At 42.4% G+C, this 16,931-nt stretch overlaps 2 protein-coding genes across 3 annotated transcripts in view; both read left to right on the top strand.

Moving 5' to 3' along the window:
* Positions 1-15,034, top strand: part of LOC129702353 (uncharacterized) — a 77,942-nt gene extending 62,908 nt beyond the window's left edge. The window contains exons 14-16 of one of the 2 annotated variants that reach the window (XM_055644120.1): positions 2,755-2,848; positions 6,255-6,297; positions 13,755-15,027. In XM_055644120.1, coding sequence (XP_055500095.1) covers positions 2,755-2,848; positions 6,255-6,297; positions 13,755-13,844 — 227 coding nt within the window. In that variant the 3' untranslated portion in view covers positions 13,845-15,027. Of the gene's footprint in view, positions 1-2,754; positions 2,849-6,254; positions 6,298-13,754 lie in introns of both variants that reach the window. The other variant, XM_055644121.1, reaches the window with a different exon arrangement.
* cnpy3 (canopy FGF signaling regulator 3) overlaps positions 1-16,931 on the top strand; it is a 184,814-nt gene that overhangs the window by 39,326 nt on the left and 128,557 nt on the right. The window lies entirely within an intron of this gene.

Genomic DNA, 16,931 nt, shown 5'->3' with positions numbered 1-16,931 from the left:
AAATGCGAGAAGTGCATCCAGGTAGAGCTCCTGAAGGACCGTGTTGGGGAACTGGAGAAGCAAGTTGATGACCTCCGGTTCATCCGAGAAACTGAGTCGTTCCTCGACAAGTCCTAAAGTAAGATTGTTACACCTAAGGTACTGGGAGAGAGAAGGTGGGAGACGGTGAGAAAGGGAGGGAAGCATGGAATGCCAACGTCCCCGGGTGGTGTACCTCTTGTGAACAGGTTCACCCACTTAGAAGCTGTTGGGACAGAAGACGCGTTTACACTGAGCGGCGGACTGGCCTGTGATGCGAATAGGGCTGTTGAGCCAAAACCAAGAAGGCCTAAGGCAGGCAACGCCATTGTAGTGGGAGACTCCATCGTGAGAGGTACGGACAGGGGTTTCTGCGGCAACAGACGGGATGCGAGGATGGTGTGCTGCCTTCCTGGTGCCAGGATCCAGGATGTCACGGACAGAGTGCAGAAAATCCTCAAGGACGAAGGTGAACATCCGGAAGTGGTAGTGCATGTCGGCACAAACGATGTCAGAAAGAAGGGGATGAATATTCTGCAGCGTGACTTTAGAGAGCTCAGAAAAATGCTGAAAAGCAGGACCTCCAGGGTTGTTATCTCCGGTTTGCTTCCACTTCCTCGTGCTGGTGAGAGCAGGAACAGGGAGATACGGGGCCTAGACGTGTGGCTGAGGGACTGGTGCACGGGGCAGGGATTTAGATTCTTAGATCACTGGGATCTGTTTTGGGGTAAGGGGGAACTGTACAAAAGGGACGGATTGCATCTTAACAGGTGTGGGACCAGCATTCTGGCAGGCAGGTTTGCCACTGCTACACGGGTGGTTTTAAACTGAATAAGGGGGGTGGGGTGTCGAATGGGATAGTGGAGGATGGAGTTAAAGGGAAAGGGTTTCTTAAATGTGTGAGCGTAGAGACCGAGGGGTGTAAAATGAGGGTAGAAGAAATAGGTAGCAAGGTGAAAAGTAAAAGTGGCAGGCAGGCAAATCCAGGGCAAAAATCAAAAAGGGCCACTTTTCAGCATAATAGTATAAGGAGTAAGAGTGTTGTAAAAACAAGCCTGAAGGCTTTGTGTCTCAATGCAAGGAGCATTCGTAATAAGGTGGATGAGTTGAATGTGCAGATAGCTATTAATGACTATGATATAGTTGGGATCACGGAGACATGGCTCCAGGGTGACCAAGGCTGGGAGCAGAACATCCAGGGATATTCAATATTCAGGAGGGATAGACAGAAAGGGAAAGGAGGTGGGGTAGCGTTGCTGGTTAGAGAGCAGATTAACACAATAGAAAAGAAGGACATTAGCTTTGAGGATGTGGAATCGGTATGGGTAGAGCTGCGAAACACTAAGGTGCAGAAAACGGTAGTGGGAGTTGTGTACAGGCCACCTAACAGAAGTAGTGGAGTTGGGGATGGCATCAAACAGGAAATTAGAAATGCGTGCAACAAAGGTAAAACAGTTATAATGGGTGACTTCAATCTACATATAGATTGGGTGAATCAAATTGGCAAGGGTGCTGAGGAAGAGGATTTCTTGGAATGTATGCGGGATAGTTTTCTAAACCAACATGTAGAGGAACCAACGAGAGAGCAGGCTATTCTAGACTGGGTATTGAGTAATGAGGAAGGGTTAGCAAGCAGTCTTGTTGTGCGAGGCCCCTTGGGCAAGAGTGACCATAATATGGTTGAGTTCTTCATTAGGATGGAGAGCGACATCGTTAATTCAGAAACAAGGGTCCTGAACTTAAAGAAAGGTAACTTTGAGAGTTGAGGGTATGAGACGTGAATTGGCCAAGATAGATTGGCGATTGATTCTTAATGGGTTGACGGTGGATATGCAATGGAAGGCATTTAAAGACTGCATGGATGAACTACAACAATTGTTCATCCCAGTTTGGCAAAAATATAAATCGGGGAAGGTAGTGCATCCGTGGATAACAAGGGAAATCAGGGATAGTATCAAAACAAAAGATGAAGTGTACAAATTAGCCAGAAAAACAGCCTACCAGAGGACTGGGAGAAATTCAGAAACCAGCAGAGGAGGACAAAGGGCTTAATTAGGAAAGGGAAAATAGATTATGAAAGAAAACTGGCAGGGAACATAAACACTGACTGCAAAAGCTTTTATAGATATGTGAGGAGAAAAAGATTAGTTAAAACAAATGTAGGTCCCTTGCAGTCAGAAACGGGTGAATTGATCATGCGGAACAAGGACATGGCAGACTAATTGAATAACTACTTTGGTTCTCGAAGGGCCGAATGGCCTACTCCTGCACCTATTTTCTATGTTTCTATGTTTCTATCATCATATTGAATGGTGGTGCTGGGCCGAATGGCCTACTCCTGCACCTATGTTTCTATGTTTCTAGGTTTGGATAGTATGTGAAACAAAGCTTTTCACTGCACTTTGGTACATGTGGCAATGATAAACCTACACCTGAAAGAGCCACCTTCTTAAACTACTGTAGTCTGTCCAGTGAAAGCTCTCCCGAGACGGTGCTTGATATGGAGTTCCCAGATGGAAATCAGGGACAAGGAAGGACTGGCAACATGTTTCATCGATTGAAGGATGAAATGATGGATAATTGTTTTGTGTAAGAAAAAACTGTAGATGCTGTTCAAATAGAAGGTAGACACAAAATGCTGGAGTAACTCTGCAGGCCAGGCAGCATCTCTGGAGAGAAGGAATGGGTGATGTTTCGGGTTGAGACCCTTCTTCAAATAATTGTTTTGTTTTTCAGAGAATAACCAACGAGGTTTCATTCTATTGGCATTACTTGCTACTGTGCCTGTTTTTGGTTTATTCATAATCATAATATACCTAACATATCCAAGGTGAGTACAAGTTTAGTTTGATTTAGTGTTATGGTTATATAGGTGAAACAATAAATTGGTTTATTCATTAAACTAACAAATTGCTTTGCCCTGTGATCATGAATGTCAGAAACATTGTCTTAATTCCTTTTGCTTAAACCAACTCAATCTTTGGTAGAGAGACAAATATCCCATCACATTAGCCTGTCCTTGATTTGTGTTGGAGTTGCAGATAGGTCGGCCAGAATGAGAATGTGCTTTTACTTCTCATTGCCACGCCCATTCTGATAACAAGGCGACAATGAAATGAATTAACAAACAGCATCTCATCTACACTTGGTCTCGCCGATGTACAGGTGGCCTCATCCTGAACACCGGACGCGGTAGATGAGGTTAGAGGAGGTGCACATGAATCTCTGTCTCACCTAGAAGGACAGTTTGGGTCCATTGATGGAGGCGAGGGTGGAGCTATAGGGACAGGTGTTGCATCTCCTGCGGTTACAGGGGGGAGGACCTAGGGAGCAGGTGGTTTGGGTGGGAAGGGTTGAGTTAACCAGAGTGTTGCGGAGGGAGTTGCATCAGAGTTACATCAGCGAGACCATGCATCATCCTACTGTTCTTATCTCTCGCCTTTGTTCCAACATACTGCAGTAAAAAAAAAATCCCTCTCGTGTTTCACCATACACATGTGCTCCGTCCGCCAAGGCCTATTGAATCTCCCAGTTACTAACCATTTTGGGATCTCCCCTTCCCATTCCCATGCTGACCTTTTCACCTGGGCCTCCTCCATTGCCAGAATGAGGCCACACGCAAACTGGAAGAACAGCATCTCATATTCCGCTTGGGTAGATTACACCCCAACGGTATGAATGTTGAATTCTCCAATGTTAGGTAACCTCTAATTAATCACCTTCTCTTCCTTTTCTCCCACCTCCTCCCCTTCCCTCCCTTGTGCCCCACCTGTACTCCCACCTATTTCTCCCCTCCACTCTCCCCCTCTCCTGCTACTTTCCTCCACCTGGTTTTACAATCTGCAGCACTTCTAACAGCCATAGAATGTCATTGAGGCCAGTTTATTGGCTATAATTAAGAGGAGTTAGATGTGGCTCTTGTGGCTAAAGGGAACAGGGAGTATGGAGAGAAAGCAGGTACAGGATACTGAGTTGGATGATCAGCCATGATCATATTGAATGGCGGTGCAGGCTCGAAGGGCCGAATGGCCTACTCCTGCACCTAATTTCTATGTTTCTATGTAACCTGTTTCACCCCTACAGTTCTTATCTCTGGCCTTTATTCCAACCATCTGCAGTTATAAATAAATCCTCACCTGTCTCGAGCTACTACCTGGCAAACTTTGTCTTGCATCTTCCCACTTCCAGCTTTCTTTACTCAGTTTGAAGAAGGGCCTTGACCAGAAACGTTACCTATCCATGTTCTCCAGAGATGCTGCCTGACCTGCTGAGCTACTCCAGCACCTTTTGTACTTTTCTGAAAGCAAAGCACATCATCCATTGCCTCCATTTTAGTGACGCTGGAAGGAATTGCATTAATCACAGAACTGCTCATAATCCCCCCACTGCACCTTAAACATGACCACACACACACACACACTCCACATGCACTTTAAAGATAAAATCAGTTTGTATATTCCCAAAACTCCTAAAAAGTACAGCAAATACCTGGAGCATTAGATATAATTTAGAAAAAAGCATTGGTGTAAGTGGATAAAATGATAAAATGATAGAGCAGAACCGAAAATACTTTTGGAATATGAAGCCCATTCCATTTATACTCATATGCAGACCCTGCACTCGATAGGCTTCTACATCTCATCCTTCATGAGCCATTCCTAACCCCACTAACTCTCTGGGAGATGTAACTAAATATGCCACTGCCATGAAGAGAAAACCTTTTGAAATTGCTTGTAATCCTCAATGATGAATTTGCTTTACCACTACAAAGGGGCAGCCAGCAGTAGTTCTGTCCCGTAGCTCAATAATCGTGATGGCAATGCTTAGTGCTGAGTCAAAAGAACTTCTGAAAACAGAAGATAGACACAACATGTTGGAGTAAAGGGCCTGTCCCACTTGGCCGTCATTTGCGAGTAGTTTACGCAACATCATTTACGCGTCACGACGCATGACGCGCGCATCATGACACGCATGCGATGCGTGCATGGAGTGCATTACGTGCTCATGGTGTGCGATGACATAGGCAGTGACACGCGGCTGCGCGCGGCGTCGCAGGATTTTGTGATGTACAAAATCTTCGTGCGTCATCTACGTGACGTGCAAATGACGTCCAAGTGAGACAGGCCCTTTACTCATTGGGTCAGGCAGCGCCTCTGAAGAGAAGGAATAGGTGACGTTTCGGATTGAGCCCCTTCTTCAGACTGAGGTCAGAGGAAAGTCGGACTGAAGAAGGGTCTTGGCCCAAAACGTCACCCATTCCTTATCTCTACAGATGTTGTCTGACCCGCTGAGTTACTCCAGCTTGTTGTGTCTAACTTCAGTGTAAACCAGCATCTGCAATTCCTTCCGATACAAAATAAAACAGAAATTGGATGAAGAACGATGCGAGTCTTCAGCATGTGTAAAGAACATAAACCATGTCCTTGTATAAGAAAGTACTGCAGATGCTGAAAAAATCGAAGGTAGACAAGAAAACTCAGAGGGTGGGGCAGCATTTGCGGAGCGAAGGTAATAAGGCAACATTTTGGGTCGAGACCCTTCTTCATGTTCCTCTGAAGGGAACTGGCAACACTTTACGAAAAAGGAAATATTTATCCTTCAACCAATGAATGATTGGTTGTTGTCACTGCTATATGGGATGTCTTGCTGTGCACAAATTTGTTGTTTAAAATGTTTGATGTGATTATATTGCAAGTACATGACAAATTAATGTGTTACATGCAATTTTCTTTCTGATTTCCTGATGACAAGAGTGTTTATATAAACATAACTTTTTATGTTCTTGTTCTGTATATTTTTCTTTGCAGATGTTGATGAAACTCTTATGTATTTCCTCAACTCTCTCTTCCTAACACTACATATCCTTGGCATACTGGCTTTACCCCTCACTAAAGGATATTCCCTTATCATGTATCTATACTGTAAAGGACTCGATTGTAATCATGTATTGTCTTTCTGCTGACTGCTGACTGGATAGCAGGCAACAAAAGCTTTTCACTGTACCTAGGTACACGTGACAATAAACTATGAACTGAACTGAAACCTGCTCAAGTGGGCACGGGTAAAAGACCATTTTTGGCTTGTAAATACATAATCACTTTACTATTGACCTTCTCAAGATTAACTGCATTTGAATACATTACTGCTGGTTGACCATTGAAAGTTTCCTGTTTATAAAGGTGAACAGCTAGGATTGTATGCTAACTACGATTAAACCTATCAATTTCTGCCCTTAGATACACCGCTTCCAGAAATCTTCGGCATGTTCAAATTCGAAATGTAAGTTGTGTGCTTTGATTTACTGATCATGATTTAACCAGGTTTTTTTGTTTTGGTGCTATTTCTTACAAGGTCAGAACATGTTATTTTTCTGATTCACAGCACAACTCCCCAAAGGCTGGAGTATTCAGATTTTATTTGTTTAAACTAACGTAATGATGGCTCTGTCTGGTTAAGTAAGCGGGATCTGTTCTGATAATACTGGCCCACAAAGCACAGAAGAAGGCCATTTGTCTTGTCATTTCTCTGGCTGTGCTCCAACAAGCTGTACATGGGCCCGAACTCGATTTATTCATACCGACCCTTTCCCACATCCAAAATAATTCCTCTTCCAGTATAAGAAATGTCAGAGTACACTCAAGAAGCCCATCAGATGGGCATGAAGCGGACATGAAGTACAGCAGGCAGGCAAGGTAAAAGAAAATCCACAGTGGTTCGACATTTAGATTAAGCATAAAATGGTGGCATGGGAAAAAATAGGTCTCCTTAAATATCAGCATTGCTGCCTATGCTTAAATTCAGAAGAGTCATAGTCATATAGTGTGGAAACAGGTCCTTTGGCCCAAGAAACAGGTCCTTTGGGAGGTCGGATGGTGGTGAGGCCGTATTTAGAGCATTGTGTTCACTTCTGCGTCCCATGGTATAGGAAAGATGTTGTCAAGCAGGAAAGGGTACAAAGAAGATTTACAAGGATGTTGCCAGGACTAGAGGGTCTGAGCTATAGGAAGAGGTTGAGGAAACAAAGTAGATACACGAGTAGGCCATTCGGCCCTTTGAATCAACACCTCCATTTAATATGATCATGGCTGATCATCCAAAATCAGTTCCCCGTTCCTGCTTTCTCCCCATATCCCTTGATTACATTAGCCCGAAGAGCTATATCTAACTCTCTCTTGAATACATCCCATAGAGTAGGCTGGAACTCTATTCCTTAGAGCACAGGAGGATGAGGGGTGATCTTATAGAGGTGCATAAAATCATGAGAGGATTAGATTGAGTATATACACAGAGTCTATTGCCTTGACTCAAGGACAAGAGGACATTGGTTTAAAGTGAAGGGGAAAACATTTAATACGAGTCTGAGGGGTAACTCTTTCACACAAAGGGTGGTTGGTGTATGGAACAAGCTTCTAGAGGAAGTATTTGAGGCTGGGACTATCCCAATGTTTAAGAAACGGTTAGACAGATACAGGTTTGGCAGGATATGCGCCAAGCGTAGGCAAGTGGAACTAGTGAAGCTGGGACATGTTGGCCAATGTGAGTGTAAATTCTGGTTCGAGACTTACCCCCTTAGTCTGGTTTAGTTAAACTCTGGTTCCAAAATGTTACTTTATTGAAGAATGAACTGCAGGGACAGTTGCCGATCCACTCACGCAAGACAACAATATCTCATGCAAACAGAAGTCATAATCAACTGACACCCCCGAAGAATTACCCACCTAATTATACCCTTCCAAACTAAGGGTGTGATGTTATTTGGGGGAGGTAACCCCTACAAACCAATCACACATATCGATCACATTATACAGTTATTGACAGTTCCCCAATCCAATAACATAGTCTCAAATACGGTGTATCTGGAAGAAGCTTCCAGAAGGAAGCCACCATACATGAATAATGCAACATTTACCCTGGAATTCAAAGTTCATCCAAGGCTTAACATTTCAACCAATCAACAACCAGCGGGGTAACTGTCTTGCAACATTATTTATAATATGTACACTTAGTTTGCATTAATCCAATCTACTTCATGCATTTTACACTTCCTTGGAGGTCCTCTGCAGAAATCCCATTCATTCTACCAATTGAATATGCAACACTGATCTGGGCCCTAGACTTACTGGCACCATTCAGACGCTTGTCTTATTTCTGCAGAGCACATCAGACTTGACCAAAATGGCCTAACAATACATGAGTCCTTTACTAAATTTTGGTGCTATTACTGCTCAGTTTTAACCAGGATTTACTGGGCAAGTTGGGTCGAAGGGGCTGTTTCCATGCTGTATCACTCTTTGACTCTATAAGTTCCCCATGCTGACCAAAATGTTCCATCTACACTGGTCCCATCTGCATTTGGCCTAAATTCCTCTAATCCTTTCCTAATCCTGCCTAGAGGTTTTTTAAATGTTGTTGTAGTGTCTCCTGTGCTGTGTACTTCCACGTACTCACCACCCTCTGTGTAGTGGCTCTATGGAAGAGATGGAGAAGATATGAAATCAATGCTTCTCATCTGCTTCTACTGATGAGAAGATCACTGATGCTAAGGATTTGAGGCTTAGGAGTTGTGATCTTAAGTCAGATATGATTTATTAAAGTAGAGATATTGGCAGTATTTTAAAGTATATTAACGAGGATAAATCCCCAGTGCCTGGCCGAGTGTAGCATCCGACCTTGTGGGAAGCTATGGAGAAAATCAGGGAGGCCCTTGCACAGATATTAGCCACATGTGAAGTCCCAGAAGAGTGGAAGGTGGCAAATATTGTAATGTTGTTTGAGAAGGGCACCAAGGATAATCCTGGGTACTACAGGTTGGTGAGCATAATAGACGCTACTAAATAGACACTACCATATAGACTGTACTAGATAGAATTTACCAGATAGGTTCTACTAGATAGAATTTACCAGGTGCAGACTGAATTGTGTCTCACAAATTTGACAATGTCACTAAAGAATTGATGAAGGCAGTGCAGTTGATCTTGTCTATATGGACTTTAGCTGGGCCTTTGATGGAAGGTAGGATTGCATGGAATCCAAGGCCAATTGGACTCAATATTGGTTTGGAAGAAGGAAGAGGTTGTGGAGGGTTGTTTTCTTGATTTCCTGTGACCCAAGGCATTGCCACAGGGGTCGGTGCTGGGTCAACTGCTGTTTGTCGTGTACATTAATGACTTGGATGACAATGCAGCTAAATTGTCAGTAAATTTGCAGACGTCACCAAAATAAGTGATACAGTAGGAAATGAAGAAGTTTATAGTAAGATCTAGATCATTTGGGAAGGTGGCGAGGGGAATGGCAAATGGAATTGAACTCTAATAAGTGTGAAATGTTGCACTTTGGTATGGCATACTAGGGAAGGACTTACGTAGTAAATGGTGCAGCCCTGGACATTGTTGCAGACAGAGAGATGCCGGAGTAAAGACGCATAGTTCTCTAAAAGTGACGAGTCAGGTGGACAGTGTGGTGAAGATGGGGTATGACACTTATCTTCATTGGGAAGGTGTATTGAATACAAAAGTTTGGCGTCATTATGCAGCTGTACAAGTCGTTGGTGAACACATGCTTGCAATATTGTTCTGACAGATTCCAAGATGTTACCTAGGCTTGCGGGCTTGAGTGATAGGGAGAGGTTGTATAGCGTAGGACTTTTTTCTTTAGAGTATAGGAGGCTGAGGGACAAGATATTTGAGGTGTCCAAGAACATGAGGGGCATGGATAAGGTGAACACTCACTTGCTTTCTCCAGGCTAGAGGATTTAAAAATGAGAGGGGCTAGGTTTAAGATGAGAGGGCACTGATTTAAGAAGGGCCTCGTGGGCAACATTTTCACAGAGGGTAGTCAGTATTTGGAATTAGCTGCTAGTGGAAGCCATTGAAGATGATGCACTCACTACTTTTAAAAGCCAGACAAATGGAGAGGAAGGGCTTAGAGCAGTGATTCCCAACCTTTTTTTGGCCATGCCCCACCTAATCACCTCTAAAATCCTGATGCCCCCCCCCCCCCCCCCTTGCTTGCTTTCCCTTGAGAGAAAAACGGAGGAAATAGATATTATAAGGGTAACTTAGCAAAAGCTCTTTGAATCGCATTTCTAAATCCAATTCAATAAATAAGGTTCTCCCATGACCTTGCGCGCTTCGTGCGACGTGCATGAAGAGCGATGGCGCGGTGATTATGTAATAACTGCACAATAAAGACCTTTTTTACCCCAAAAAAATTATTTACTCAAAATAACATCTGAAACATAAACTACATATGTTTTACCTGATGGAAAATCCAAAAAAATAAAAATCGAAAATTTGGACCCAGACCTCCTCAGTCGCGCTCAATTGCCCCCCTTAAAAATCAAATTGCCCCCCTGTGGGGCGTACGCCCCATGTTGGGAACCACTGGTTTAGAGGGATATGGGCCAAAGGCAGGCAAATGGGCCAAACATGCCAACATGTCAAAGGCCTTAGTGAGGTCGATGAATGCCATGTGCAAAGGTTGAAGTTGTTCACAACATTTTTCTTGTAGTTGACGCATTGTGAAGATCATGTCGGCTGTTCCACGTGATGGTCTAAACCCAGCTTGTGTCTCTGGAAGGATCTTCTCGGCTAAAGGCTTGAGTCGGTTGTTCATGATGCGGATGAGGACTTTGCCTGCGGTTGCTAACGGGGAAATTCACGATAGTTTCCGCAGTCAGATCGATCGCCTTTCCTTTTGTAGATGGTAACGATTGCTGAGTCTCTAAAGTCTCTTGGTACATCTTCATTTATCCAGATCTTGATGAGTAATTGATGCAGATGGTAATGAAGCAGGTTATCTCCAATTTTGTACACCTCGGCTGGTATTCCATCGAGTCCAGCTGCTGTTGTTTTTCAAGGTTTTGATGGCTTCCTTGACTTCTTCAAGTGATGGTATTCTGCTTAGGGAGTTGTCGCCTGGCTGCTTTGGAATGTTGGTGATTACATTCCTGTCAAATGAGGCGGTTGGATTTGGAAGATCTTCAAAATGCTCCCTCCATCTAGAATTGATATCAGCATTGCTCTTCAGGATGGTTGACCCATCTTTGCTTTTGAGAGGGACTTGACTGTGAGTGGATGGACCAAAAATGGCTTTGGTGGCGTTAAAGAAGCCTCGAGTTTTGTTGGTGTCTGCTAGTTGTTGGATTTCCTGAGCTTTCTCCCTCCACCATTGGTTTTGCAGGTCTCGGGTGCTCTTCTGGACTGCAACCTTGCATTCCTGATAGCACTTCCTATTGGTAGCTGACTGTTGGTCATCTCTTTTCATCGATGAATGATTGGAGTTGTTTGTCATTATTGCCAAACCAATCTTTTTTTTTTTTTTTTAATTTTTTATTTTATTTTTATTAGAAGTACGGTAAATTACAATACTACACAACAGATATATCTTAATACATTTTTGTACCGCTTCATTTTTTTTTTGAGCTTTAAGAAAAAGATAGTAAAGAAAGTAAAGAAAGTGCGCAAGAGTCGTGAAGTGCAAGAGTGTTGGGAAAAGAAAGCCCTTAGAAAAGAAGTTAGAGAAGGAAGTAAAGTGAGAAAGTAGACCCTAGAAAAGAAAGAAAAAGAAAATAGGAACAATCGCTCTATTATAACATTAAACTCCGCAGAAAGGGGACTACCAACCAAGTCTGTTTTTGTTGTTTAACCTCCCGTTACCAGGTCCTGATACCATTTATTTATTTATTTATTTTTAAAATTACTATTGCACCTCATACTTGTAATAGGTCCAGAAACATAGACCACGTCTTTTGGAATTGGTCTGCTTTACCTGCTAAGAGGAATCTCATCTCTTCCAGATGTAATGTTTCAAACATATTTGATATCCACATTTTTATTGTTGGTGTGGGCGCATTTTTCCAGAATTTAAGTATAAGCTTTTTTCCCCATTATTAGCCCGTAATTAAATAAATTCTTCTGAAACACATTTTGTTCAGGGTTACCTTCCGATATTCCAAAAATAATCCATTCTGGTTTTGGTACCAGTTTTATTTTGATTAATTTTGAAAAAATATCAAATATTTCATACCAGAATTTTTGGATTTTTGTACAAAAAACAAAAGAGTGCGCTATGGTAGCTTCTTGGCACAGACATTTATCACAGATTGGTGAAACATTAGGGAAGATTTTATTTAATTTAGTTTTTGAATAATATAATCTATGTAATGTTTTGAATTGGATGAGCATATGTTGATCGAACATTTATGCACCTGTAGTAAATGATTATCCCAGCTCTCTTTTGAAATTTTTATAGCTAATTCTTGTTCCCAGTCAATATAAATGTAAAATAATTCCATCTGTTGTGGGTATTTCTATGTTTAAAATGATATTATATAGGTACGATATTAGATTAGCTGATTACGCCTTTGTCTTCATTGCTTCATCCAGTAAGTCGGAAGGCATATTATGATAGTCTTTTGTGTATTTTTTCAGATAATCACAAATTTGAAGATATTTAAAATATTGGTTATTTTTCAAATTATATTTCAGTTGTAGTTGTTGACATTATAGTAATTTTCCCAATTCATACAGATCTTCGAGCGTTTTGATTCCCATTCTGTCAAACCAATCTTGATGTTTTTTTTACTTGAACCCAATTGTTTCCTTGCAGGAGGCGATGCTAGCGTTCTTCAATAGATTCCAATGTTCTTTGACAGATGGTGGGATTTGCTGAGGCAGTTGTTCTTGAAGTTTTTGTTGAAACTTCTGTACATGGTTGATGTTTTGAAGGACGTCAACATTGAATTTCGTGATGGTGTTCTGGTTTTGATGTTTCTTTTTTGGGTCGAAACTTCATTCTCATGGTGGACAAGATGAGACGATCGTCGGCACCAGTAACAGCTCTTGTTTTCAGTACATCTTGTTGGTCACGAGATCGTACAATGATGTAGTCAATGAGGTCTCTCATGGCCAGCTGAGTGTTTGGAGCGTGGATGCTGCCAGGAGACTTTGTGCCTGTTTTTCAGGCAAAATAAGGTGTTTGTAATCACCAGGTTGTGTTCAGCACACTTGTAATTTCTTCTGAATGGTAAAAATCAAACAAAAGATGAAACGTGTTCATCCCACTATTCTCCCTGAAAGGAGGTCCTGTATCTGTGTAGACCCTGTTGGAATCAAAAAATAATCTAGAATCACCAAGACCATTTGGAATTGAAAACTGTAAGAGGTTATAAGCAATTTTAAAGAAGAATTGGCTCGTTGGCCTAGGAGTATGATTCTTGCTTAGGACGAGCCCACCTTGGCATGGGTTTTACAATAAGGGTAGGCAGGGTCACCTAAGGATTGGGGTTAATCCAAACTGTTCCTTTTTAAAATGGGGCAACACGGTGGCGCAGCGATAGAGTTGTTGCCTTAGCCTGAGACCCGGGTTCAATCCCGACTACGGGTTCTGTCGGTACGAAGTTTGTATGTTCTCTCCTTCGACACGTGGGTTTTCCCCAAGATCTTATCTTTCCTCCCACATTCCAAAGACGTACAGGTTTGTAGGTTAATTTGCTTGGTATAAATGTAAAATTGTCCCTAGTGTGTGTCGGATATTGTTAATATGTGGGGATCACAGGTCGGCACAGAGTAGAAGGGCCAAAAGGCCTGTTTTCATGCTATATCTCAAAACTAAACTAAATTAAACTAAGAAACTGACAGACAGAATATGGGAGTAACGAATTATCTTGAGATGAAGTCCACGCCATTGTTTCCTTGTTGTTAACTCAGTGCATTGTGTGTCATTTTTTTTTAAAGGAGTCGTATGAAGGGAAAGTCTCCCAGCTGAGGATATTCCACAATGTGCATCACTTCAAGTGTCCAAAGGAAAGTGGATGCCAACATTAAAGAACAACGATTTCTCTGCTCTTGAATTTAATTTCCAGAGGGTCATTGATATATGCTTGCAGCCTAAAAAAGCAAAGATGGCACAATGACTTTCATTATTTCCCCACTCCCAATAACGCTTGCTTGAAGACTATGTACAGTATGTTTAATCGCATCTACACAGAACATCATCACATACTGTAGCTGTCTGCTCTAACAGTCCTTGTTGGCCTCTCTGCTCCATAGGTAATTGACAATGAAAGTTACAACAGTGATTATCTAACACCTTTCACCAATTCTATCCAAGTATTTACATAAAATGGACAATATCCTCTAGTAACCAGTAACATCAGTTTCAAAAACAAAAATAACGTGGGTGACAGCAATAGAGGTGGTGCAGCATTAGAGTTGTTGCCTTTCAGTGCCAGAGACCCGGGTTCAATCCCGACTACAGGTGCTGTCTGTATGGAGTTGTACATTCTCCCCGTGACTGAGTGGGTTTTTTCCGTGATCTTTTCTCTGAGACCTTTATGGCGTAAATGTAAAAATTATCCTTAGTTGTGTGTAGGATAGTGTTAATATGCAAGTATAGATGGTCAGTACAGACTCGATGGGCTGAAGGGCCTGTTTACATGCTGTATCTCTAAACTAAACTAAACTGCGGCAATTAATGTAGCAATTAACTTGTAATGAAATAAAAATAAATCAAATACTTTGCTTCTATTTTTGTTGCTGTTGATGTTTTCTGTTGGTTTTCTTTCATATTAAAGACTTGTTTGAGTACACTGCATTTCCCATTTTGCCATGTCCTCACTTTGATTTCTGGTCTAATCTTTATCACATAAATATCTATCAGTTTCATAACTTTGAAACAAGATTGTGAAATTAATTTCATCATCTTAAAGGTCATGATTTCAGAACTGCAGCTGGACCTTTTCAAAATTAGTACCACACAGATCATGCCACAAAAGCCTTACATTAGTCTATCCCTTGGGGGTGAGTAGAACTGTCACCATCTATATCTCTCTTTTCACTCTCGCCCAACTCTCAGTCTGAAAAAGGGTCTTGATACGAAACATCACCTATTCCTTTTCTCCAGAGATGTTGTCTGACCAGCTGAGTTACTCCAGCTGGTCTGGCCTTGAGGCTGATTGACTAGCATCTACTCCCACACTGAAGAGGGGAAATGCCTGCATGTGATTCACTTTGATCCGGATGGGTGTTGTATTCCAGCTGGCAAGTGGACTTGGGAGAGTGAGATCAACGTCCAATGCAAAAAGGGTCCAAGATGTACAAAGTTCAAGCCCTGTTTCATCAGCTTGCACACACACGTCAGTAAGCATTCTCCCCAACACATACACTTGAGGGCCTGTCCCACTTGGGCAACCTAATCTGCAAGTTCTGGTGAGTTTTCCCTCGACTCATACTCGCAGCCTGGTCGACACGAGGTCGTAGGAGGTCTTCGTAACTCTCTTTCATGCTGGAGAGTGGTCTCCGCGTACTCGAGGCCTCAGGTAGTTCGCGGCGGTTTTTTCAATATGTTAAAAAATGCCCGCGAGTAAAAAAGGTCGCCATGGAAAAAATTGATACTTTTTTACTCGTAGGTTTAGTCGTAGTATGTCGTAGTAGGTCGGCATGTTAGTCATAGGTAATCAAGGGTAGTCGCAGATAGTCTTCATCATAGTCGAAGGGAATTCGAAGGAGATCGAAGGAGGTCGTCTTCACTCTCCACTATTCGGTGTCCAATTTTCCCGAAGTTAATTGAAGTTAGTTGTAGATAGTTGAAGCTGGTCTTCAAAATAGTCGAAGGAGGTCGAAGGAGGTCTTCAACATGTAATTTTTTTCAAACTATTCTAAACTCGCCAATTATCTCGCCCAAGTGGGACAGCCCCTTTACACACACACAAATAGAGACCCCAAACACACACACACACACACACACACAAGTAAACATCCACACACATGCGCACACACATGCACAAATTCATAAACAGACACCGACACAAGAGCACACACAAACATCCATTGGACACACACATACACATACACACACACACACACATGTTTACCTACAAGTGGACCACATGCACATAAGTAGATCCATACCCACACAAATGTACACATGCACTCACATATACAGTGGACCCACACACACACACACATGTGGATCCACACACATACACACACAAGTGGACACACACGCACAGTGCATCCACACCTGTAATAGTGGACACACATATAACCTTACCCAAACTCTCTTTCTTGACTCCTCTTATTAGCCTATACCCCCCCCTTCAGACTCCCTTTCCACTCAACCCTTCCTCTCTCAGTCCCTCTTCCCGAAGTCCTTCGTTTAGAACCTCTCTCATGTCTTCTCAGCTGCTTCTCAGTTTACTGAATGATATTGAGCCATTGTTATTTCAAACCTCTTTTCCAAACATAATCCTCATTACGTGCAGGAGTAATATTGTTACAAGCCAAACCGATTTAACCAGTAGATGGCAGCAATTGCAAATTACTGATTTTCTTCCATTATTATAGGAGCACAGGAGGTCCATGATAAATGACAATCACCAACGATGCAACTGTGGGGTTCCTATGTTTTGTTACTGGTATTACAATGAAGAGGGCTAGACTTTGATTGGGTTGTCACCAGTAGCCGGGAAGTTACTGGACAAAGAGTGAATTCTAGGCCAAGCTACAGAGCTGGAGTAACCACACAACCACCCTTTGTTTATTGGCAGGGCTTAGATGCTATAATGGGCATAAAATAAAGACGGGCAGTATCGCTAGCAATAGTGCCTCCCTTCCCGGTGGGCACAATGCATTCTATACTCACTTTGAACAGAAGGTGGATGTGAAGACATTGTCCACTCAGTCAACTATAGGTATCCACACTGCTCACGTTTGCTGATGTCAGATCAGTTATCCCGAGAGTTAATTCATGGGAATCAACTGGCCCAGACCTTAGTCCTCGCTTGCTTCCTCAAGACCTGCGTGGACCAGCCCGCAGGAGTATTTACAGATATCTTCAACCTTTCCCTACTGCGTTCTGTGGTTCCTACCAGGTTTAAGAGGATCACAGTCATACCAGTGCTAAGGAAAAGA

Source organism: Leucoraja erinacea, chromosome 12 (genome assembly GCF_028641065.1).
Source record: "Leucoraja erinacea ecotype New England chromosome 12, Leri_hhj_1, whole genome shotgun sequence".
NCBI classification, from domain to species: Eukaryota; Metazoa; Chordata; class Chondrichthyes; order Rajiformes; family Rajidae; genus Leucoraja; species Leucoraja erinaceus.
The sequence above is the reverse complement of the archived record's forward strand: the minus strand, read 5'-3'. Positions and strand labels throughout refer to the sequence as shown.